Raw genomic sequence first — 23202 nt, 5'->3', positions numbered from 1 at the left:
TATATATATATATATATATATATATATATATATATATATATATATATATATATATATATATACACACACACACACACACACACACACACACACACACACACACACACACACACACACAACGTGAAGACGAAGCTGGGACTGTTTATTGTAATTCACGTGTGGTTTTCTTCAGTTGTTTGTCTGTTTGACACCAGTCTCCTCGGTAGATCATGAACAAATAAACACGTTTTCCTCTCACAGACACAGCCTCAGCACCATTTCACTCAGTGGTCCAGGACCCGGGGTCAGAACCATTCCTTCCTGTCGAGGCAGAGACTGTCCACCAAGCCCAGGAAACCATCCGGAAACCCACCTCCATCTCGCTTCAAACTTCGGGACTCGTCGTTCTGGACTGAGAATCACTTCGCATCCGATTATGCTTAGAAGGGCTGGTAGTGCGCTATCGCCCCCTGCTGGACACATTTGGAACTCTTCGATAAATCATGCTCTTCGGTGATTCACCCACCTTGTTATCTGCTCCAGCACCTGGACTGGACTCAGATGTCCATAAGAACCGATGTAGAAGCTCTTGAGGGAAAATGTGACGCTCACCTGAATCAGCAATTTCTCCATAAACTCCATAATAAATCCTTGTTAGTGGAATACGTTAACCCTGACTTAAGTATTAAGCACAATTTTATTTTATTTTTTTTTTAGATTAAACCATTATAAACAATTTCCCAATGCATATCTGAAAAAAAAGACATAGCTAAGTGTCTTAGATATTTGTTTTTAAATCTGTATATCTTGAGATGGTTGCAAATTGAATAATTGATTCTGCACAAAAAAAGTAAATATTTAGACTAATATTTAGGCTAATAAGTACAGTACATGGAAAGTAATGGTACTTACACAACAGGCTGTGAGCTCTAATCAGAATCACATGTTTACTGAAACGAGGACTTTCTGATTTTATAATATGACGACTGCAACTTTTTGTTCAAGTGACTCGCCAACATTTCTGATCACTTCTGACTATCTTAGTCTGGAGTGCGCTATCTGGTGGAGACATATGATCATTGCAGGGAAAGGTGGTCAGAGCACAAATAAGCAGCGGTGCATGCCATTCATTTTCAGAAATTCGTTTCAATAGTTTTTTTTTTTCCGAAGGTCGGAGAGTTTGATTTTCCGTCCCAATTTCTGCACATCCAGTCATGTCACCAGTTCCGGGTAAAACAGCCAGAAATGAGACATTTTTAATTTTAAAAACACAACATACAAGCACATCACTGCAATGAAGCAACTGTTGGTGACAAAATATGAACGTGACCGGCGTTTTGAAGGGTTCACTCCCTGCGGCAGGCCTCTTCTTCTTGTCTCCCTCGTGTCTTACAGCGTTGCTGCCACCTGCTGTCCCGTTGATCTCATTGCACACATATTATATAAATACAATACACTTAGGGCAATTATTTATGGTTTAAAAAAAGTTTAAAAGTGTGTTATTATGTTGTTTTAACAAACAAAGGGTCCTGTTGCATATACACCACCCACCACCATCACTTCATCAAGACGTGGCTCAGAGTTTACATTGGTTTCTCTCCTAGGTCCCGGTGAACTCTGACCCCATGCTGACGCTGCGGAAACGTTGAGGCCTGTCGTACGAGGGCACGGTCAGGAAGGTCATTCTGTTTTTCCCAAAAGGTGGTTTGGGGAATGTGGGCGCAGTTCTACCCTGGGTGATAATGGGCTGGGAGCTGCAGTGCTCCAGACTGGACTGGTCTCCAGGGTGGAACAGGAAAGCTGAGTGTGGTCGAGGGGGAGGAGGAAGCAGAGACACCAGAGACTGAGCCTCTTCGTTTTGACTCTGATCGTCTGCATCTTTCTGCTGGTCGCTTCTCTCCTGATCCAGCCCGAACTGAATCTCCAGAAGCGGTGTTCTGCTGCTCTTCTCCTCTCTGAAGCTGCACATGGTGCTCTGAGTGTCCTGCCCCAGGCCGGACGGCAGAGAGCCTCCTTTGCCGATCTTGCCGCTGTCGTTGTCCTCCTCATCGCTGCTGCATTGGTCGTTGCTCGGAGTGTGGTGGAGCCTCTGGAGCTGAGCGGAGGTCCGACGAAGAGCTCCACCCATCAGACCGGTGGGAGAGGGGGCCACGTTGAGGAGCCGGTTGAAGAGGGCCATGTTTGGGTGACGACTGCGCGACTCCTCCAGATTCTCAGCGATGTCCTCCAGAGGCTGGAAGTGCATCTCCTCCTTAGGAATCCTGAATCCAAAACAGGGAGCGCTCTTCAAACAGCTCCTCTGAAGTGAGACAAACCATCTAGTCACTCACGCCATGTCGAACGTTGAGCCCTGGAAAGACGGTTTGCGGAGGACGAAGAGCGTCGCCGCCGTGTAGGGTGGTCTGGGATTGGAGTCGTTCCAGTAGCGGTCTCGCTCCATCATGGGCAGGTCGCCGTACATCTCATCCACCGCCATCATTGACACCTGCAGAGAGTTGATGGGGAGAATTCACTCTCTTGGAAAAGCAAATGCACAAAAACAAGATCACAGAGGCAGAATATAGTTTTTATGAATATCATGGAGAAACCTGAAAGTTGCGGTCGATCAGCCAGTTTGTCTCAAAATCGTCGTCATCTTCTCCAAACGGGTTGATCAGCTGCTCTGCGACCTTCAGAAAGAGACGTGAACTTTATTCTTGGTCTAGTTATGATGGTGGTTAGGGTTTGCTGTATGTTGCAGTACAAATATGAGGAAGTAAATAATCTGTAACATTTAAAAATAAATATATATACGATGGCGATGAAGTAAAAACCTTGAGCCAGCCAGCGTAGAAGAAGAACTGCAGCAGAGTGAAGATGGGCACATACAGGTCCAGGTCATGACCTGGGTAGCCTTGACTCGGGTCCAGAAACTGGCGCCCGATCAGACAGACCAGGAAGAAGCTGTACACAGCCAGGGTCACAACCTTCACAGAAGAACAACTCGTTTTACTTTCTCTTTCTTTCAAATGGATTGAAGTAGCTCACCCACACTTAACAACAGAAACATGTCACTCATCTCACCTGCGTGTAGACCAGAGGGACACTGATCATATCGTAGTGAAACAGCATGCTGCATTTGCCTCTGAACGCATTCACTTCCTGTTCACACACAACAACAGATTATTCAACGACAAGTGTGTGTGTGTGTGTGTGTGTGTGTGTGTGTGTGTGTGTGTGTGTGTGTGTGTGTGTGTGTGTGTGTGTGTGTGTGTGAGAGAGAGAGAGCCCACCTCCAGCAGCAGCTTGAGTGTGTGGTCGTCTTTGATCCGGCCCTCACAGCGGGCCACAGCAGCCAGGTTGGTGAACCAGACACAGGGGATCCAGTACTTGTTGTAGGGAGAGTGGAGGCCCTCAAACTTCTTCCGCTCCTCTCTTGTCATGAAGCCTGCACGACATTTTTAATTAGCCCACTAACAAGCTCAGGAGTCACATTACATTTGATTCATCCAGTCATTAACACATGAAAGCCAATTTACTCCTCCAAGAGGTCGAGTGTGGGCCACTGCGAAAGTGAAGCTCAGACTTACCACCGGAGATGTTCCACAGGGCTCAGTCTTGGGCCCTATAGACTTGATATTTTATCTGTCACAAAGATTTTAGTGACACTTGTGTTGTGTTGTCTTGTTTTTGCCGTATGTTCTAGTTTTTGTGAATATACATTTTGTATTATTTACTATTATTGTTTAATGGATTTATTTTATAACTGGATAATATACACTGTTGTTCACTTGCACCACTTGATTATTTTTCCTGTTATCTGTAATCTGGACTTCGTCTTCTCTTGCGCAGCTGCAACACGTACATTTCTCCTCCGTGGAATAAATAAAGCGTGTCTAATCTAATCGAATCGAATTTAGTCTAATAGTTGAACTTAAGCAATACATGCTCTTGCTTGTGCCTCATCCTGACTCAGGCAGATAAGTTGCGCCTTTATCAGCGCTCATGATGTGCGGTCCCAGTGACGCGTTCAAGAACAAAAAACAACACATGCCGTGGCGCGGAACGGAGTAGTGAAGCGCTTTATACTGAATAAAAAATGTGAAATCCTTTCATCTACCAGGCAGATCACTACTCACCCGCCTCCACCACGTGGTCCATGGTGGGGAAGCGTTTGAAGACGGCTGTGCTGACCGACCGAAGGATGAGCAGGGCTGACAGACTTGCGTAGCGCATCATGGTGCGTCGCAGCAGGCGACCCCGCTCGTCGTTGCCTTGGAGACCGCCAGACAAGACGCACATGAGCTGGTCAGGGAGCGGGATGCTGGTGTACTGGCTCCACCAGCGGTTCACCACCAAGGTCACATAAAAGCCTGAAGAAGAAACAGACTTGCATCAACAGATCAATGCCGACCTGAACTGAGCAGTGGTGGAGCCCTGTCCCACCCCGGGTCTCCCTCCGATCTCACTTAAGTAGGGCTAGACCACAGCAGGGGTCTGATGCACAGCAGGTGCAGGTTTTTGTTCCAATTAAACAAGCACACACAGTTTAACCAATCAGGTTTCAGCTGAAACAAGCTGCACCAGACTGGTTGCGATCTTCAGGCACCTGATTGGTAAGAAGGTGAATGAACAAAAACCTGCACCCACCCTTTGTGGAACCAGGTCAGCTCGATGAAGGAATTTTCATTTGTGTTGTTTGTTTCAGTGTTTTTCGAAGGCCATCGTCTGGTTCAAAACAGTTGGATGTCTCCATCATATCTGGCTTAAATGACCTTGGGAAGGGCACTTTCAACATCCCTGGTAATGACCAAGCTCCTAACTTGGTTTCAGCTCTCCAAAGTCTTAATCTTTTGACAGTTTTGACCCCAAACCTCTGTTCCAATTACGTTCAGGGTTAGTCTCGACCTGACCCTGAGTCTTGACCTGGTCCATACATTTGAATTGGCCATGTTGAGAGCTAACCTCCTAAACAAATCCAGAGCCCTTGAAGCTGTATATTGTCTTTTTTTCTTTCTTTTTTTAATGTCTTCACTTCATCTTCAACTTCCAAAGATGTTGGCCAATATTTGTTTTGATATGGGACACCATCTTTTGTGACTCCTGAGTCTACACTCTTTCTCTTGTGGTCCAAAATATTTCCCAGCTTTCACAGTCTAACAAAAGTGATCACAAATCTTAGCCCCACTCTCTACTTAAAGAATTTGGCAGAACTTGTAAGCGTGGCGGTCTTGCCTTGCTTGTGTACCCTACATATATTGGATATTCATTGGTTGAGACCTGGACATCCGCTTGAGGGGGTCGGACTGAGTGGATCCCGTCCCCCAGCTGACACCCAGATGAACAGAACTCTGAGCCTGCCCTCATCATCTCCACTGAGGTGGGATGCCAAAACGTACCCAACACAAAGGACATGGGGATGAGGCTGGCGTAGTGGTTGCAATAAATGGCCAGCTTCTCAAAATACCTCTTCTGAGCATCCTGGAGGAAGAACCTGCATTAAAAAAGAAAAGAAAGAAGTTACTCAATCCAACTTAGTTGATTCTTGGAGGTGCAGTACCTGTAGGTGAGGCTGATGGCGCTATACATGGCAAAGAAAGCCAGGAACTCTTTGTACAACACCTTGTATATGCTTCCTTTCCAGGCCAGTAGCAGCTTGGAGAACCCACAGAAGCGAGCGTTGGCGACTCGGGCTGTGTAAGTGACGGTCATTGGGGACAGGCAGTGGACCGACCAACATGAAAGAGTTCTAGTCACCCTTCAGCTGACCCCTGCAAGCGAGAGCACACAGTAGAGTTGAGCCATCATGCTCTGAATCAACGTCCTCTCAGGGAAAACAACTTAAAAAGTTGTTGTCTTGACTCGTGTCACCAGCACTGACCGGCACTTGACCTATTAAAGTTGCATCGCACCCGACTCGGTGGCCAGATTTAGCTCTGTCTTGGCATCAAGTCAAGATGAGTTTTGACATCCTCAAAGATTTAACAATGAAGCAAAGTCAACTACGAGTACAACTACACGTTCTCATTTTGGTTGTCTCAAACCACACGTTTCTTTCTTAACCCCTTGGAGACTCTTTGAAGATGTACTGTGGTCTGAATTTCCTAATCTTTATTTCGCACAGTTGATGTGGATGTATAGGCAAATTAGTTTTGTCTTGGTCCTTTTCTCACATCTTTTCTCACATTTTTGTCCCTTCCTACTGAATGATATTCTTGCTGACACTTTTAAGTCTTAACTAGTTGACATCCAAAATATTGCTACCTTGCCTACTCCTTATAACAAAGCGAACTTGACAAGATGACAACCTAAGTACTATAAAGGAACAGTTCTCCAAAATCCATTGCACAACACTTATACCATCTAATTACTGTGTTTTTCAAACTTTGTCACAATTGTTTTTGACAGAGTCAGTGGTCCGAATAACTTTGACAGACGGTTGGCCCCCAGGCCGTACTTTGTTCACACCTGCTTTAAATTCGCATCAGTCATCTAAAAACTTGAGCTGGGCTCAGCGCCAGTTTAAAAAAGTTTTAAAGTTTCTTAGCAGCAGAAAATAATGAATGAAGTCTCTCACGAAAGTTTACCCGAAATGCGTGTGAAAAGACTGGGCGTTCGCAGTTGGCCGTACCTGTCCTCAGCGATGAACGAGCAGATGCCTCAGTGCGCCTCCGTGCGTAATTGGCACCGGCGGAAAAGTGTCTCCATGTCCCCACGCAGCAGCGCGTCCCTCTTCTCCGTGTGGATGTTCGCCACTGGTGTCCGGCTGAGCAGCGCGCAACACTGATGCGCGTCAGCTCGGTTAAGTGTGGGCAGCATGGCAGTAATCCTCGGAGCCTCCGCGGTGCGTCCGTGGTCAGTGCGCCCCGGGGTAAATCCCCAAAACGAGGAGGAGGAGGAGCTCGTTAGCGCGGCCCCCGACCGGGACGAGTGGCTCCGTGATGAACCGATACCGACAGATCGCAGTGGACTGGACTGGACACGGGAAAATTATAAAACACGAGCAACTAGACCGTGGATAACTTTCAAGTCATAATAAACTATAAGCAAAACAGGATGGAGAATCGTACGAGCGCAATGGAACTGCAACAGAGCCAAGCGGCTTCGCTGTCAAAATAGTTTTTTTGTCAAAGTCAACATTACTGCGCAGGTTTCATTCATTTCCAGACTGTCATATACTCTGTATTAAACTGAAGCAAAAGTCAAGTAAAAGCCCAAATGATGAGCGTTGACTAATTATTTGATTATAATAAATAAACATTGAACTTTTTCGTTATAACAACGATCAAAAAATAGATATAGAAATGTTGAAATTTGACATTAAAATTTTGCTCAAATTGTGAAGAACGATCTGGGCTACTAAAAACTATGGTGTAAAAAAAACACAATAGTAGAATACATTTGATTTTTTTAGTTCAAAATGTGAGTACGTGATCAATGAAAGAGAAATTCATATTTTCATTCCTTATTTTGGACTCATTCAATCCATGTGGACGAGTGCCTGTCCCAGCTCAGGGATGAGCAGTCCAACAAAGCACACGAGAAGACATCAGTCTTCTTCATTCAACTTTTGAAGGCAGATATAAAGTAAACATAAAATAAAATAATTCCAGGAAATCTTCCATAAAGTAGAAGAAAAAAAAATAGAGACAATCATGAAGAGAAAACAAACAGGAGAAGATGGACATAATGACACATAAAACATGTGCCAAAACGGAAAGCGCGGTGAAATAATGACCACAAGAAGGGTGCAGCTGAGAAGTTTTATTCACACCGGTGACATCAGAAAAAGACTGTAAAACTCAATGAGCAATGATGGATGATGCCTTATTTACTTCAATTCCAGGTAAAATTCTGCTGAGGAAGTCCACTCAGTGGTCTCGCAACATTCAATAGATTTGCAATCAAAAGTTCTCCAATTAAGGCTACTAAAATCAATCAATGGCGTGTTACTGTATCACAACTCGGCAAACAGGTTAATGTCAATATGAGAACTGATTTGAAACAAGCAGGCGAAGGAACGGAGCGGTGTCAAGAGTAATGAGAGGAGTTGTATGATCCTGCCCAGCCCAGATCGCATGATGGTCATGTGACCCACACTGAAGCATGGTGGAGGTGTTTTATTGCCGTTATGTTGTCAGGAAAAGTATTCTTTTGAAACCTGTACGATTTATCAAGGATACTTGTCCGGGTGTCCGCACAGGTTTGCAAACATTAAATACATGATGATGAAGGACGAGGTGTTATCGCAGAGCTTAAATGCTTTAAAGATATATGAGTGGAGGTTTTCAGGAAGGGATAAGAAAGCGCAAGAGGGGGAGGAGTTATCACTAATTCGGGGGTTTATAGGGGTCCAGAAGTTGCTTCGAGAATGTGTTGACTTTGTCTGCACCTCGAACTTCGTGCGGCAGTAGCGGCAGCTTGACTATGTGGAAATCTTCGTACAGGTCCTCCATCTGTTGGGTGTACAGACACGATCAGCATCACACCGACTGAGCAGGAGAAACAGAACCAACGGCCCACGCACCTGGTCCAGATACTTGGACTGGATTTTGTGGCGGGCTTCGCACATTTTACACGGCCTCTCTGTGTCAGGGAAAACCAGTTGGTTGACGATGATGTTGTGGGTGTCAATTCGACATTTGGCCAGTTCCTGGATCAACCGCTCCGTTTCGTACAAGGAGAGGAACTCTGCGATGCACACGCAGATGAAGGTGGTCTGGTCCTGAAGGGGAGAGGAAAAGGAGGATGAAGAGGTTTCAAACTTGACACTTGTCAACCAACAAAACAAGATCATTGTCCTGGAAGTTATAGATCTTAACTGAACCTACCCAGCCCCAAACAAGCGACTATATGATCACAATAACCATGAAACTTGTATTTCACTACTTTACATTGAGACTATTACGACGTTATGTCCTCTTGCATCCAAATGCAAACGGATTCAGACTGACAGGAGAGACTTTCACGTCCATGATGTGCATACATGAGGAACAATCTTTGTATATCCAACGCTGTTTGCATAAATACATCCCAGAGGGCGTCAGAACGTCCTTGAAGTTATGTCACAGAAAGAGCTCAATGCCACATTCAGTCTGGTTGAACATCAAATCGTGAAAATGGGGAGCGTGAATAATGAGGCAAGAAAAATGATTATCATAAACGGTTTGATGCTAACTGTCAAAGTAAGCGACTAAATTTGACACACAAAAAAAGTATATATATATATATATATATATATATATATATATATATATATATATATATAGTAGCTACAAAATGCCATTTTCAAATGAGAGTAAATCAAAAACGTTTTTAACAAATTTAATCTGAAATTAGACAATTTTTACGTTGAGTGAACTAAAAAAAAAACAATACATTTATCGATTTAGTGACATGAATATCATAACACCTCACCTATTGACCAGTCCCATGTTGAAGTGGCTAAAGAATGTAACTATTCGCACAGAGTAAACGTTTGTGTTCCATCACAGAGCCACTATAATCTGAGACCAGTAGATGGTAATGAAGTGCACTAAATCCACTGCCACATGTGCTGGATGTATATTGGAGCTGGTCACCTACATGGGAGAATATTTTCTTATTTTAATGCTTTAGGCACCATTTTTTGGTCAAGAAAATATTGGACTATGATATCAGTATAACAAAAGGCTGTAACTTGAAGGCGTACAGAAGGATCTTCAGTGTGACTGAAAGTGAAAGTGATGGAAGTACGTTCACTCATCTAATTTGAATATTATGACGCCACCCGGTGGTAGCCATAGCGTATTACACAATTTTGCAACTGGTGCCCAAAGGGTTAAGAGTGTTTTGCTTTCTTAGCAGAACTTTTTTAAGCACATGAGGACAGGTGTACATGAGTCAGAGACATATCCAGGATGAGTGGACGTGTGAGTCTTACCGGGTCCTTGAACTGCTCACTGACAGAGCGGATGACCGGCAGAGTCTCCTCCAGCTTTGATGCCAGTTGATCTGCATTCATGTCACCCAAGCCCAGCATGTTGCACATCTGGATACAATAAATGACATGAGAATAACTAAGAAACGGAATGATGTTATTTCTACACACACAATTCTTTTCTTCCTCACCTGAGAGATAAATGGACTTATCTGGTTCTTGATCTGCATGAGGCGACCGAGGCCACGTTCCACGATAGTCGGGAAGTTGAGCAGTCGCAGTGTGTGACCAGTGGGGGCAGTATCGAACACCACCACAGAGAAGTTCATTCCCTTCACCAACCTGAGAGACAACTTTTTTTTAATTCCATAAACCATGGGAGTTTTAATCGCATAAGTGCCATTTTTTTTAATTCTTTGGTCACGGAATCTCATATTAAGTCTCCTCAGATCAAACCAACATGCTAAATTATTGTATTTATCGAGTTATATTCAGTTAAAGTTCACTTTAGTAACAGAAATCAGTAGCCGCTTTTACAGTATTGATGGCTCTAAAATAGAAAACCCCAGAGCATTTAGAAGCTTAACCGGTGGTGCTGTTAATGAAAAGAAAGTGATACAATGCAGCATTTTTTTTTCTACATGTGATCCCCAAACCTCGTCACACTCCCTCCCAAATGAGATGCTGATGCACAAATATCTTCTTTTCCCTACATTCTACAGCATGTTGAGCTAACATTTCAATACACTAAAACTGTACATCATCCTTCAAACATGGAAGAGCACAATAGTGCTTCTTTAAACTATTAATAGTGTGACTTTAAACTTGACTCAAACCTAGCCTTTCATGTGAAGTTATCAAGTTACCAAAAGAAGTTACCAAAAAAGTGGGAGTCAATTTTGAATTACTGAATAGAACAGAGGGTGAATTGAGTAAAAACTGGGCCAACCTCATGACTTCGGCGTAGCTCATCGCTTCATCGATGCCCGGAAAGGCGCTCATGGCCTCCTGCATCATTTTTTTGCCCATGCTAAGCATGTTGTCCTCCTCAAAGAACTCATCGGGCAGCTCTGCCACTCCCAGACTTGGGTCGATCTCCTGCAATTTTAAATAAAACCTTTTAGTAATATGCTGCACAAAGGAAAGGCAGTGTAAAATACAGCTCTCAAATTCTTCTTCACAAAGTAAATGCTAGTAAATGCATTTTGTGGGAACACACTCACCATGGCAAAGAGGTTGTCATAGCCCTTGACTTTTGTAGGCACCTTAGAAAACTTTTGGTCAAAAGCATCAGAGATGTTGTGAGCTGGATCTGTCGAAATAATGAGGACACTCTCTCTGACAGCAGCAAGCTGGACAGCCAAACTGCAACTGAGGAAAAGTAGACACAAACGTTGGTTATTATAAATTGTTGCAAAGGTGCAATTCACTATATTTAAGATAAGACAGTTACAGGAGGTCTTAGGTTCTTAGTGCAATTTTGACACTTATTCTCTTCTTGAAAACCATATAATCTAACAATTGAAATTACTTAAAAATCCAAATACACAGTGTGCATTAATATTTCCAGAAAATCCTCCATTTTGTTGAAAGCAGCCACAACATTCATCTGTTGACAGCTAAATGCTACTTGGCTTGCTGTGCCACTATTTTGGTCATATTTAACGAACGTTACCAACAAAATTGTAACCGTTTGACGGATAACATTGGTTCTTCACAAACCTGAATATTAAAGATCCTATCAATGTACTCTTGGAAGTCGCAAACGTGTATGACAGGTGGCTAACGCACGTTAGCACCGCTTAGCAACTGCCTGTCATTTGAATGTGTCAGCACTAGCTCTGCAGGCTAGCGGCATAGCATTTAAGGCTAACGAGAGTGTTCTCGCGAACCCACCTGCACGTAGTTTTCCCAACACCACCTTTCCCACCGACAAAAATCCATTTCAACGACTTCTGCTCGATGATATTCTTCAGGGTCGGTTCTAGCGGTTCAACATCAGGCGCATCTTCGAACTCATCGTCCAGATGAGCGCTCATCTTGTATGTGTACGGTCTGTAACGTAGAGACTGCTTACTTCACTGCATGTCGGAATTTTGAGTTGCCCCAGTGTGACGTCTTTACCGGGTGACAACAGAAAGAAAACACTGAGACATTCACTGAAGCTCGGTATTTTTAAATGTTACAATAACGCTTCAATGAAGCAACAAGAACAAGTTTAAATGGTGTTTTCTTTCGTTCACATTTTAAAACAGCAGTTGCAATGTACACAAATACAAACGCAGCTAAAAATTGTAGATACTTTTTAGCCTGGTACAGGTTTTGTCATTCAAAAAGCCAAGGTAGCCAAAGCAAAGGTTGATTTAATTTGAAAAGTGAAACAGTCAATGCTTTTCAATGCAGCATATGTAAATAGCAACACAAACTTTGAACACAGTCCATCCCACTGGAAAAGGAACAACGTCTCTCTTTTCCTGATTTCTTGCAGCGAGTCTGCCTCAGCCACTGGGGCCAGAATGTCAGGCCCAAGTCGACCCATTGGAAACTTAGTGCACAGGTAGTAAAGTCCATCAGCCAAGCTTGGAATGAGCTAGTAACATGGGATGGCAACGATCCAAAATCCCTATGTGCTGTTAAGTTCTCAAGGTGCTGTTGCTGTGATTTGGCCCTCTGTCTAATCACGGCAGAAGCAATGGATGTCTCTCTGGTCCAAGACCCAGAGATCTCACCTGGCTGATCCAAAGACATCCAGAAGAAGTCAAAGGATGATGCCAGAATCCAAAGGAGGCGTGATCCGTGTCGATGTTTTGGTTCAAGCGTTTTTAAAAGCTCCTCACGTGGCAGCAGAGGGAGAGGACGAATTGGTGGAGAGAGACTGCAAGAAGAAAGAAGAAACCTTTTCTCCTTTCTTTAAAATTCACCTGTAATTTCACATATGAATGAATACATTGAATAGCTGTAATAGATACTTAACTGTGTGTTGAGATTACTGATTGATAGAAAAAAAGCAAACATTGGAGAAAACAGCGTATTTTATTTGTGTAAAAAAACAAGCATGGTTCTCAGTGGGTGAAGGGGTGGTGGGAGTTCAAGCATCTTCGGGTGTTGTTCAGGAGTGATGGAAGGATGCAGCGTGAGGTTGACTATCAGTCATGAGGACCGTGGTAAAGGAAATTTTCTCGATCAACATTCCATTGGAGACGGCCCTGGGGCTAACTCGGGACACACAGGAGGGTCAAAGTCTCTGATTTGACCCGGAAACACCTCACCCAAGGGGATCTGGGCCTCTTTCCTTTGAGTGCTGCCCCGTGACCGGACATGGGATAGGCAGATGACAGATGACGGACAGATGACATTACATTACTCAAACTCTTTATCAATCTTGTTTTGTAATTCATAAAAACAGTGACATAACATGCAGCAATACCAACATTCACTAGTTGCGTGTGTGGGAGGGGCCTAATTCAACTACATTGATTTTGTGGGGGATTCTCAGCTCAGAGTGAAAAAAGCTGGTCATTTGTTTGATCCTGCTGCCGGTTGGACTGCGATGACGTTCTGGACGTAGGAGGACAGTTGCTACGGGGCACCTGGTCTGTCTTCGCCTCATCTTTCAAAAACCTTTCAAACTCTTGAAAAGACAACGGCAGATATTGGTAAAGCAAGTATTATTTTTTAAACAGGTCCTTTAATCGTAGCACCAACCTTGGCTTGACATTCCCTCCGAAACAGCAGACTGGTCTTGCTGCGTTTTCAAGCACACAAACACAAAAATAAATCAATAATATCAAGACTAAAATTTTGATTAAAGATCTCACCTGGTCAGAGGAGAGCCATCTGTCAAGGTCGTTTTGCACAGAGTTCTTCTCTTGTGATGTCTAATGAAGGACAAATGCTTCCATCATTTTTCCATTCAATTTATTTATTTATTAAGTAACATAATTTATATGGTTTGATACGTACACTTCCGATGACATGCAGCTTTGAATCAAGTGCTCCAGCGAGACCCTCAACAGCACCAGGGTCTTCATATTTCACACTAGAAATTCAAAGGAAATAATAACGAATGAATACTTGGCTGGACACTCAAGATGTAGCAATAGTTGTAGCAGCGGTAGCAGCAACACATCAGAGTCATTGGTTTGGAAGCAAAGCTTATGGCCACGTGCTACAGCATGTACATGTCATGGTTATTGCCTGCAATAATGGCAGTAAAACAGATAATTACCCCTGCCAATCACAATGATATTACCTCCAAGATAAGTTTAGATTTGAACTTGAAATGGGAAAACTTAAATGTGACTTAATTTTGGAGGTGTTCTGTCAATTCATTGGGATTTGTGCCTATTGTAAATATTCATATTCAACTAGTTCATGAGTGGGACAATAATATTGGGTTAAAAAAAATCACAGTGTGGATGGAAATGCGAGACTTGGCGGAGGCCGGCTCTGTCCTGGTTCCCTTCTATGTCCTCCTAATCATGCACACTCTGTAGCCTGTCGCCTAATGTCTCAGACCTCACCTCCTCCTCTGCTCAGCCAGCGAGCTTCCTCTGGTTTGGGCAAACATATCAAACTCCTCTTCAGCTTCTGCAAAAAGGAAAGAATTACATGAGATTAAGATTCCACTCCCCTGCATAGTGTCAGATGTAAAACTGACATGGCCATGGCCAGTTCTGAAAACCAAAAGCTCCCCTGGAAATGGTGCTGGTTCCACAATTTGCACCTGTTAACTAGCTGTTCAACCTGATGTTCTAGAAATAAGCGACAAATCACTGCAGCATCTTCAGTGATGAAGTTTTGGTTGCCAAGGAGCTAACTCCAAGAGAAGCTCAGGGAAGAAGGAGAAGTTCAGACTAGACTCCTAGTTCCTCTGTGTCGAGACGCCTCCTGGTTGTGTTCTTGGCTATTCACACTGAGGCTCAGAGGCAGGACACACTGGAAGGATTACACCTCACAATTGGTCTCTATATTTCACTAAGACAGCTCAACAAGTTTTAGCGAAATCTGGGCCTCCTGCAGCCCTCCAACCCAACTTGGGAAAAAAAACCCCAATGTATTATAGCTGCATAATCCTTCTTGTATTGGTACACATGAGCAGTTGTACTTACTGTGGTTAGCAGGCTGTGTAGGACTGCTCCACAGGCTCACAGCCGGTTGGCTGCAGGTGGGGATGACAGCCGGCTGATTGAGCGTTGGTGGTTCAGGGTTCAGTTCAATAAGGTTCAATCTGTCCATGGGATTCGGCTGGAATTAAACAAACCAGTGTAAAATCTCCCATCATTATGTTAAATGCATAATCTTCAATACCTCTGGAGTGTTTGTGAGATGGGCCTTGTTCTGCCTGTCAAACCTTTCAAAAAAAGACACAGGTGTTTTTTAAAAACCCATCATCGACCTCTAAAATCCTTCAGCAGTCACCTCTCGTATCGGATAAAAGCATTGTTCAGGTCGTCGTTGATCACCAGTAGCTCCTCTATGAAGCTTTCGTCCACCAGCTGCGGGATCAGCTCCACCACCCGTGTCTGCATGTTCTTACACACTGAGTACAACTGCTGCTTGTCGAGACAGGGAGATCATCAGCAAGGCAAAAAACCACCATGCGACACAAATTCACCTGGAGAAGTTCAGTGTCGTCCGCCCCACTCTTCCCCGGTTTCAGCTCATTTAGCATCTCTGACATGACTGTGAGGTTTCCCTTCACGAGTGCCAGCTCACTCCGCAACTTCTGCTCCTGCAATCAACCAACTTTACTGTTTGAAGGTCATGAAATCCATTATCCAGTCACTAAAAAGACTCTCTTACTGCTTTATTACTTTGTGGTCATACCTGTTCTACTGATAGTGAGACCGGTCCATCGTTGCTCTGGACTGGTGGTGAGGAAATGGGAGCGGGCTCACGTGATGGTGGTTGTGATTGGCCAACGCCAGGGCTTGTCTCCTGAATCTCGTTTTCTGGAACACTCTGAACAATAAAGGGAATTATGCTCCTGCTCAACATGAAGAAATGGTCTCACTTTGTCGGTCTGGCTCACCCTGCTGGGAGTGTGTATGGGTGAGAGAGCATCCAGGTCTGTCATGGGGAACTCCAGCCCTCGTTTCCTCAGGTCATCGTATACATACACCACTCCTACTAGAGACGGAACGCTGCGAAACGCATCTGCCCATGACTGAGAACAGCACAGAGGACAAGAAGAGTCAATACGCAGAAGAGAAATTCACAAAGTCCTGCAGCTGTTTCTGAGATGATAAATGTGTGTGGCATGACAGAGAGGTCAGGGAGCACAATGACTACTTTATACACAGACTTCTGCAGGCGACAACAGACCTGTATGAGACTGAGCACTCTGTCGTGGAGGGCTGTGGGGGGGTTGTATTTAGGCAATATGGAACGGACTAAAACCCCTTCAACAAACTCCCGTGATGTCACTAGCACATGAAAGCGGTGACCACAGTTCTTCACACAGGCTTCCAGAACCTGCAGGACAGAGTTCCAACAGTTGATGACATCTTCCTTGTGCATTGATTATTAATACAGTAGATATCTTGGTTTGGAACTGTGAGCTTTATCCTGAACAAAATGTGCTGTACGTACTAAATACTTTTGTGTAATTTAAGTAAACAAAAACTCTGTTAGTAAACACATCACATTTTTTCATTTGATATTGAACATCATTCTGCATTAAAGGTTTTCAATGCAGCAAAAATCTTGAGATATTTACTCACAGTGAGAGCCAGCATTATCTCTCTGAAGTTCTTGCTGCCAACTATTCTCCTCTTAATAGCTTTAACAGCATCCATTGGCCTGGAAGATACGAAACCGCAACAGTCAGCACAGATTTGCTGAATCTTATTTTGGCTTCAAATAGCACTAATTTAAACAGTCAGCCTTTATAGGACATTTATGTTAAGATTTTTTTGTTTTTAGTTTAAAAAAAAAATCAAATGAAGTAATTTGCAATTTTGGTTTTCTATATGTGTAACAACCATTCTTATTCGAGTGTTCACTTTTTGTGACACAGTTTACATGCAGCCTCAGACAGATATTGATTTAGGAGATGCTTATCAGTCAAAAAAAACTTTTGAAATAATCATTCATAGTCTGGTAGTCATGTGAAAGGCTGTATGACACACACTTCGAAGTGAGGTTCAATATATTATTCATTTTTAAGGTGATATTTAGGGTCAAAAATATCAAGCAAAAATAGTCAAACAAGAACCCAAGAAATCATCATATTCTTTTTAGATGATTTAAAAATTCAATTCTAGAACTCGACTAAAAAAAAATTTTTTTTAAACAGAAAAAGCATGAAATCTATCATGAAAGTAGATATGAAATTCATGTCCAAATTCAACATTCAAACCATGGACTCAGGTAGGCCTGTCCATCACATCGATGCCTTCATGAGACATTACTGCCACCATCAAAGCGAGTCGCAGCATCTATTCATTATTTAATATTTACATTTCTGATTCTTCATTTTACAGAAAGGAGGCCGGTTTTCTTACCCCTCATCTGTCTCGTTGATAATGTCACATATCTCCATATTCAGACCCCAGTCCTCTGACTGCAGGTAGCTGCTGGTTGCTCTCTCTGTAACATAAGTCATGGGATTAATAAAGCAGCAAAAAAGCCTGAGGGTTGCGGGGCCAGGGGTGGCTATTGAAAGTGTCTCACAAGGATGTCTCTACATGTCGACAAGGCACCATCCGTGGGCAAGACTCAGTGCTTTGATTCCTAAAAATCTTGTTCTCAGGTGTGATCATCAGACTGCAGACAGCAAATGTTGCTACACTAGGCAGCTCCACATTTTCATCTTCGTAATCACAGTATGCAGTAGAATCTAGAAGGTGTTTCACCTCGAGGAGAATCTGCAATTTGATCCATCTACAATCTATAACACAAATACCATGGCTTTTTCTGGCGACCAAAATATCTATGTGCTGGTGTTTTGTTTTTTTGTTTTTTAATCGTTGAATGAATTCTGTAACAGGTGAAATCATAAATGAGGAAGTTCTTCAAATGATCCACCTATGTGTGGAAACTTCATGATAAATCAGTGTTATTCATCAAGAAAGAACACCAGCAGTGGGAGCTTAACGTTAACCCACAAGTGGCATTAATCCAAACACAGAATTCCTGCACTCAAAGGTTCTCAATAATCTCATTCCTCCGCACTCCCTGCATCACTCACACATTGAGGTTCTTTCATGTGACTGTCAGCTGCTTCTGCGCTCATTGTTTTGCAGCCTGTTTGAGAACCTGGAAGTGAAGGACTAAAACGCAGGCCTCAGTGCAGCTGCCGTCCAGTTAAGCACACCGTTTCCCCCCATCCATTAGTTATGCTAATCACGAAAAATAAAGTTTTTACAGTTACTTTAGTAACTTTAGCTTAGCATCCAATATTAAGGAAGTGCACACTGGATCCACACAGCAGCCCAAACAACGATCCTGTTTGGCTAAATAGACTGTCAATCACGGCAAGGCAGCCAATCACCGATAAAAGAAAGTTGAGCCCGCAAGCAGCGTTTATCTGCTCACGCTTGGAGTTTTGTCAACATTGAAGTCCATTCGTACTATGCGCGTCATTTATTTCAAAGGCTTTGTTTGTTCCTAAAATCCTAGACGGATATGTTCAAGGCAATGACAACAGTGGAGTGATTCTCCCATGCAGTGGTCAATCCCTCAGACAGATGTGACTCACCGATTCTCTGGCCGACAGGCGTGGAGAAGGCATTCCCAAGAAGAAACTCTATTTTCTCCCCTAAAGAAAACATCCCGGTAAATCTCGGGTGAGTCTTTATCTCGCCGGTATTACGTTTTTCACTCCGCTGGGGCGGAAACTGCGAGGCTTCCTGTTGCTCTATTTTTCTGACTGGTCATGTGAACGCAAGCGCGCGCGCACACACACAGTTAAACCGCTGGTATCAGCTGAGGCAAACAGGGCAGTGTTTAGTTCATGAGGTCCTGCAACTTGCCTTTCGTTTTCATGTGATCACAGATCCCGCAGTCTCCAAATGAATTTATAAGAATAAAGCTTTAAAGTATAATGTTTAACAAGCGTATTAAAAACTGTAGTCACACTCATACAAGTGGTAACGTTTATTTCGGTTAAATTACTGACAAAAAGGCACTTTTGCATTGTTCGCCATCTAGTGTCTGAACTTTAGCCTGCAAGACTATATAAATTCACATAATCCAACCAGCCTTTTGCTGTTATGATCATTCTAAACGTGCTCTTGTGGGGTGCCTATGGCCTTCGGAGGTCAGCAGCTATAACATGTGTTGCATGAAAGGTGATCCACAAGCGATTAGCACAGTAACTGAATAATTCCGTTGACTGCAATGTCATGTATCACCCTTTAATAAGTGGTTGAAAGAAGGTTCACATAGTTCATCTGAGTTCATGAATCCATGCCGAGAGATTCTGTAATAATAGATTTGACCTCTAGATGGAAGTATTCAGTTGGTTACATCTTAATGCAAGTTATACACTTGTAAATTTCAATCTCTTTCACCAGTTTGAATGATCTCGTTATTGATGTATGTGCAACCGGACATCCTGTGAATTCGGATGTACTATGCATAAAAAAAGCAAAGGAGCTAAAATTATATTATAAAAAATGATAGTTTCCAAGTGGCATTGAAATACCAAATAAATATGACTAAAAAATATTTGAGAAAGCGATTTTTACAAACAAGGCTGAAACTGAAACCTGAATAAACATCCTATTAACATCCTACTGTGTGGCCTTATGTTGTTTTACACTGATGTCCAGTAGATGACCGGGTGCCATAGAGACATGAATTCAAATAATGACATCACTGAGCTCTCGACTTTTTTCTGTGGACATCAGTTGAATTGTTCAAATCATTATAATAATTCAATTCTTGTTACATTAGAACTCAACTTTCTCAATCGCAAATCATGGGTTCTGGATGTTGAATTTAATTAACAAAGTTTTGTTTTGCTAATAACTGAGCTCAGCTCCAGACGGTTCATGTGGCAGGACATCCTTCATAATGACAAATTACAGACTAGACAAATGAAACTTGAGTAACTCAGCAAAGACAAATGTTTGCTCAGAAAGTTTGTGTGCATCTCTTTATTTGCTGGGTAGTGATAGGTGCGGTTGTAAGCCAGTTTATTGAGAAATATTTGTGATAAAATCAGGCACCGCAGATATAGTTCCTTCACGCTGGGTGGCATAGCCCAAAATAAATTCCTCAGACATAATAAAATTGTCTGAGTTTGTATAAGGTGAAGGTGAAGGTGAAGGAATACTTAGTAGCTACTAAATAACTACTATTAATATTATTATGTTCAAGACAGTTTGATGAATTGGAAATTAATGGATCATTTAAATGGAATTAGACCAAACAAATATGCAGATATTTAAGAGGAAACAATATTTTAGTTGATGTTTTAAGTAGCTGTATATGTAACAGTAACATACCACACAACACAAACACCATGCAGAGTGTATCCACACATGTTAACACAATCACTGTTTGGAAAACTAGGGACAAGTGACATAAAAACTACTCTGCTGTGTCAAGTGAGAAGCCAGAAATGTTGACTAAGGTGTTTGCATTGTAACAATAATGAGACCATTTGCAATTTATCGGCGATTGAAATAAATTCAAGGAATTCCTATGAATACCACTAGATGTCACTGTTGGGTCTGACTTTGAAGCAACGGACGTTTCTTTTTAAGTACATTTACTTAATTAATTCGTGTTCATCATCAACTTTTGGAGAATTGACTTGCGCTAACGCAGCGCTTGAAATTTTATTTGAATACATTTGTGATTCCTGGAAGCCGCGCACATGCGCAAATGCTCCTTTCAGTGCCATCAAACCAAAATGTTTTGGGACTCATGCAGTGTGTGCTGCCATTTGTCCCTGTTGGTTTGCCATAAAAAACATGGCGAAACGAAATAGGCCATGGTGCGGATCGTGCGGGTTTCCCTGACAGGTCCCTCCTACTCTCGCTGCTCCGTCGTGCAGAGGAGGGGCTGAGGACGAGGAAGCCGAAGCAGGAAGGAAGGCAGGCGTAAGGCTCGGGAGGGCAGGCTGTGAATGCTAACAAGCCCCGTTTCGGTGGCTCCGAGGGTCGGCTGCTTTCACTAAACATCTTCCAATGAAGAGAACCGGGCCGCGCAGTTAGACAGCGACTATGCGCCAGCGCCGCTGTCACCCAACGCGCACGCAGCTGCCTCACTCTTCGGCACGTTTGATCCAGCATTGAGAAAAATTAGCGTCGTTTTCCTCCGAGTGAAATGCGTCCTTACTGCTTGGGACTTGTATTGTGACAATGGAGATTGAAAATATCGTCGCCAACACGGTTCTGCTGAAGGCAAGAGAAGGTAAGCGGAGCCGAAAGTCAAGAGAAATGCAGTGCGGGTTTTTTTTTTCTTCCTCTCAGCCACCTCAACGATACGGACGAGCCCTGACTGGCGTCTGTCCTTGCCGCGTTCCTTCTCCTGTCAGGTTAATAGTGACTGGGAAAATGTAGATGTCTTCATTTCTCAACATCTGCTCGGATTGGTGGCTCCCTCCCGGTCAGCGGGCAGGTTAACATCACGAAGGCCCGGCTGGTGGGGCCAAACAACGCAGGGAGTGTTTGCAGCATCGCGGTGCATTGCATTAAAGGACGGTCGAACCATTTCCCACAGACCGTTTTAATCACCTTCTCAACACGCCATGATGTGTTTTTTTCCCCCTCAAAGGGCCGCTTTGCTCATTATTTAGTGTTTGCTTTTTCATCTGTCCTTCAAGCGCTCTGGTTCTTACCCTTTAGCTCGCCTGTTATTTGATACATTTGTGGTGCACATGGCGGTTTTTGAGGGGGGGGACGACGGAGGTATATTTTCTTGATCTGGAGTTGGAGGTGTGTTTGAAGGCCCCGACTCTGCAGCCCCAGAGAGAGAGCGCTGCTGAGCGGCCCGGTGATCCCGCAGCAGCTGCTCTACCTGGAGCCAGAGGCGAGGTGATGTTTCCAGCAGCTGCAGGCTTTTTTGCCGCAATGTGCCTGCGCTCGGATAGAGCGCTGGTGTAAATGTACCTTATCTTCCTGTAGGTCTCCAGGGAGTCAGTCGAATTTACTTCTCAGCAAACTCACCCCTGCATCTCGCAGGTCCAGACTTCATCATTTGGATTCTTTATTTTCCAAAACGGCTCAATGTGTAGAAAAGTAGCGTTGGTTATTCACTGCCATGCTGAGTCAATTTCATAAATGCAACAGCTTCAGAACAGGATTCCTTTTGATGGTGCTTCTATCTTCTCTACCTGTGCTTCACCCATTCATCACCAAGTAGTCCATCTTTAATGTTGTTGTTTGTCCACTGCAAGAAATACCCTAGTCTTGGACATAACATGATCAATGTGACCTATTAGAGTGTCCCCCATGCATATTTTTATTGCATGTCTGGTGGTACCCACCAGAAAGAAACAATCAGAAGACGTAAATAGGGCATGCTATTTATTATTGACGTTATCCGATTTGGACCTTGGGATTGCTGCCTTTCGTCTAGAAAAATCAAGGACGCCCTTTGCCTGGCCCAAAGTGAGGCAAACTGAGCGGGTTCTTAGGGCACCCCATGCTGTATTAGCAATCATTTCTCATGCTGTCAATAAGTATTTGTAAAGTGCTTCATCTGACATTGGCGAAAATGTTCACACTGAGCTGTTGTCTGTAAAGGTTTAAGTCAATTATTGCAGTTTTTGGCCGAAAACATCAGTCTGAAATCATATTATCATTTAAAAATTATTTCAAAACAAAAAAATGTAATCAGTCTTCCAAAATAGTGTTACATTTATGTCTTGATAAAATATAAAATTCACAGCTGTGCAACTTGCGTCCCACTGGAGTTGGAGTCGTGCCTGCTCCTTGGAGGGTATCTAGTTTTCTCACATTTTCTATTAAGGACCCTGTGCTCCTCTATGGACGGCTCTGATTCTACCTGACAACCGAAATGGGCAAGGTAGAGAAAGAGGAGGGTAGTTCTTCCTTTCCCTTCTCTTTCCAGGATTCATTGAAAATACAGAGCACGTGTTCCATAATAATACAATAAGAGATGCTTCATTTCCATGTCAAAAACAGGACAAATCTGTATTTCAATGGGCTCTGCGTCACAGTGAAGTAGCCTGCTGCAGAGATCCCATAATATTCCTGCGAGTGTTATTAGCCACAAACTTGCATTGCTGCTGCGCTGCACAGAGGCTTCAAAACGAAATATTTATTGATTTCTGAATGTAAAATTCCAGGCTGAATTTTGGCATATTTTTGGGGGTTCAAACACATTTAGTGACTTTGTCATTT

General features: G+C 43.2%; 4 protein-coding genes across 6 annotated transcripts in view; 1 reads left to right on the top strand and 3 right to left on the bottom strand.

The window, feature by feature from the left end:
* Window positions 1-1397: 1397 nt before the first annotated feature.
* Window positions 1398-6659, bottom strand: LOC128754300 (bestrophin-2-like). Its single transcript, XM_053856820.1, has 10 exons — window positions 6590-6659; window positions 5519-5729; window positions 5358-5452; window positions 4098-4331; window positions 3252-3406; window positions 3043-3120; window positions 2793-2945; window positions 2568-2648; window positions 2310-2464; window positions 1398-2240 (listed from the first exon to the last, which is right to left on the bottom strand). The coding sequence occupies exons 2-10, from the start codon at window positions 5668-5670 to the stop codon at window positions 1580-1582; spliced, it is 1764 nt and encodes a 587-aa protein (XP_053712795.1). The 5' UTR covers window positions 5671-5729; window positions 6590-6659; the 3' UTR covers window positions 1398-1579.
* Window positions 6660-7717: 1058 nt separating this feature from the next.
* Window positions 7718-11972, bottom strand: LOC128754321 (ATPase GET3). The gene is made up of 7 exons (XM_053856852.1): window positions 11774-11972; window positions 11101-11248; window positions 10827-10975; window positions 10069-10219; window positions 9881-9988; window positions 8486-8683; window positions 7718-8414 (listed from the first exon to the last, which is right to left on the bottom strand). Exons 1-7 carry the CDS (start codon window positions 11914-11916, stop codon window positions 8289-8291), a joined length of 1023 nt encoding a protein of 340 aa, XP_053712827.1. The 5' UTR covers window positions 11917-11972; the 3' UTR covers window positions 7718-8288.
* Window positions 11973-12872: 900 nt separating this feature from the next.
* Window positions 12873-18750, bottom strand: LOC128755012 (target of Myb1 membrane trafficking protein-like). The gene is made up of 15 exons (XM_053858134.1): window positions 18582-18750; window positions 17386-17470; window positions 16603-16681; window positions 16205-16354; window positions 15912-16046; window positions 15707-15841; window positions 15495-15611; window positions 15299-15432; window positions 15188-15230; window positions 14989-15124; window positions 14401-14467; window positions 13841-13916; window positions 13696-13755; window positions 13583-13622; window positions 12873-13508 (listed from the first exon to the last, which is right to left on the bottom strand). Exons 1-15 carry the CDS (start codon window positions 18652-18654, stop codon window positions 13375-13377), a joined length of 1464 nt encoding a protein of 487 aa, XP_053714109.1. The 5' UTR covers window positions 18655-18750; the 3' UTR covers window positions 12873-13374.
* A 2126-nt stretch (window positions 18751-20876) lies between these two features.
* Window positions 20877-23202, top strand: part of LOC128755011 (G protein-coupled receptor kinase 6-like) — a 43636-nt gene continuing 41310 nt past the window's right edge. For 2 of the 3 annotated variants that reach the window (XM_053858132.1, XM_053858131.1), the window contains exon 1: window positions 20877-21247. In XM_053858132.1, the coding sequence (XP_053714107.1) occupies window positions 21196-21247 (52 nt within the window). In that variant the 5' untranslated portion in view covers window positions 20877-21195. The remainder of the gene's footprint in view (window positions 21248-23202) is intronic. The other variant, XM_053858130.1, reaches the window with a different exon arrangement.

This window comes from Synchiropus splendidus, chromosome 2 (assembly GCF_027744825.2).
Source record: "Synchiropus splendidus isolate RoL2022-P1 chromosome 2, RoL_Sspl_1.0, whole genome shotgun sequence".
Lineage (NCBI taxonomy): Eukaryota > Metazoa > Chordata > Actinopteri > Syngnathiformes > Callionymidae > Synchiropus > Synchiropus splendidus.
Note: the sequence above shows the minus strand (reverse complement) of the source record. Positions and strands in the feature narration are given on the sequence as shown.